Here is a 2,111-nt window from a genome sequence, read left to right as displayed (position 1 = left end):
ATGAAGTTTTGAAACACACAACTTGGATCAATGTACATTTTCCTCATTTGTAGCAAGGGAGATGTCATCTGGAGGGCCTTCCTATTTGGGATTCAAGATGCAAGTGGCAGGGAGGGGTCAGGATGAGAGCATATTTTAAAGAGTTAAGGCCTTTTGTTCTCTTCAGAACTTTTGGAGATTCAAAATAACCAGAAAGAAGTGGCTTGATGAACGCTGACGGTGATGCTTTACGGACATCCTAAGGAGACCAATTTGGGATCTGGGAACCCAGGAGAAGGGGAGTTTAGTGTAGGTGCATCCTGTTGGCACAAGCCAAGACATCTGCTTTGTTGTAGTGGGTGACTCAAAGGATAGTGGCTGTTACATTCTTACACTGAGAGGGGACAGAGTGAATTTGAAGAGCAAATTGAAAGGACTCTGTGTTCCCAGGAACATAAGGAAATGTCCTTGTTCTGATACACAAAGATTAAGGGTTCATCAGTCAAGGGAACTGAAAAACTGAAGAAAGCCACACTGCCTCCTGAACATGAGGAGCAATGCCAAATCCAAGGTCAGAGCACATTCAGCTGACGGTATAGTATTTGTCCTGTGGTTCTCAAGCACGGCCAGTGTCTGCGTTGTGTCCAGACTTGGAAATGAAGTAGGCAGTAAGGGTCAAAGAAAAAACTCTGCAAGCCCAATTGTCACACACATTGTTGAAAGGCGGGATTTTATTAGCAATATTCGAACCCGCTAAAACCTTAGGTGGCAGTTGCTACGGGGTCTAATGGGGACGAATGTAGGACCTCCCAACAGCCAATCCTAGAGCCAGGCTGGCTTGGGGGCGTGGCCAGGAAGAGGCAGTGGCCAATGGCAGAGGAGGCTGTGAATAGGGGGAGGGCAACCGTCGGCTGAGGTGAACAGAGAGCCTCGGCTAGGGCAGCGGTTTGGAGCCTGTTGGGAGGCTTCAGCCGTTAGTCCGAGCTGTAGTCAGTACTTGAGCTGCCACAAATTTCAACTCCCGCCTGCCAACAAACATCATGGAAGATCCTGAGCGTGAGCACCAGCGGATGTTAAGACGCCACCACCGCGAGAAGAAAGAGCTACAGGCCCATATCCAGGGCATGAAGAACTCGGTCCCCAAGAGCGACAAGAAGAAAAGAAAGCAGTTGCTCCTAGATGTGGCCCGCCTCGAGGCCCAGATGGAGCAGAGGCACCAGCAAGAGCTGGAGAAGTTCCAAGAGAGCTTCCCTGATAGCAGCAACCTCGATTCTGTCACTGAAGATCTGGCCAAGATGAATCTCGAGAATCAGCCTCCCCAGATCTCGAGGGCACAGAAAAGGCGGGAAAGAAGGGCGGCCCTCGAGAGGGAACGCCAGGAGAGGATCATGGAGGCCGAAATGGAGCACATGGCCAGCTTCCGGCGTGAGGAAGAGGACAAGCTCGCCATCATCCTGGGGGCCAAGAATCTCGAGATGAAAGATATCCCGGCTGACGGCCACTGCATGTACCGTGCCATCCAAGACCAGCTGGTGTTCTCTGTGACCGTGGAGAGCCTGCGTTGCCGCACCGCCCACTACATGCAGAAGCACATCGACGACTTCCTGCCCTTCTTCGGCAACCCGGAAACCGGTGCCGCCTATGGCCGCGATGATTTCCTGAGATATTGTGACGACATCGTGTGCAGCGCGTCGTGGGGCGGCCAGCTCGAGCTGAGGGCCCTGTCTCACATCCTGCAGACCCCCATCGAGGTGATCCAGGCCGATTCGCCCGCCGTGGTTATCGGGGAGGAGTACACCAGGAAGCCGCTCACCCTCGTCTACCTGCACTACGGCTGCAGCCTCGGGGAGCACTACAACTCCGTGAAGCCGCTCGAGGCCGGCGCCGTCGGCGGAGCCGCTCCGCGCCTTTTCTAGGCCCGATCGCGCCGCCGAGCGTCGCCGGGGCTGGAGCCGTCGCTGCTGGAGCCGTCGCTGCTGGAGCCGTCGCTGCTGGAGCCGAAGCCGCTGCCGCGTCTCCTCAGTAGGCTCAATTTTTCCTTTGTTTTTTTCTGGTTTATCTCTCTTAATTTCACCTCGAAATTCCCCGGCCTTTCTCCTCCCATCCCCCCATCCCCGCCAGGCCTTTCCTAC

The 2,111-nt window shown here is 54.5% G+C and overlaps 1 protein-coding gene across 1 annotated transcript; it reads left to right on the top strand.

Moving 5' to 3' along the window:
- The first annotated feature begins 1,019 nt into the window (after positions 1–1,019).
- OTUD6A (OTU deubiquitinase 6A) lies at positions 1,020–1,895 on the top strand. The gene has a single exon (XM_012643468.1). It carries the CDS (start codon positions 1,020–1,022, stop codon positions 1,893–1,895), a length of 876 nt encoding a protein of 291 aa, XP_012498922.1.
- Positions 1,896–2,111: the final 216 nt, after the last annotated feature.

Source organism: Propithecus coquereli, unplaced genomic scaffold, assembly GCF_000956105.1.
Source record: "Propithecus coquereli isolate 6110/MARCELLA unplaced genomic scaffold, Pcoq_1.0 Scaffold101, whole genome shotgun sequence".
Classification (NCBI taxonomy): domain Eukaryota; kingdom Metazoa; phylum Chordata; class Mammalia; order Primates; family Indriidae; genus Propithecus; species Propithecus coquereli.
This window is presented reverse-complemented; position numbering and strand designations above follow the sequence as displayed.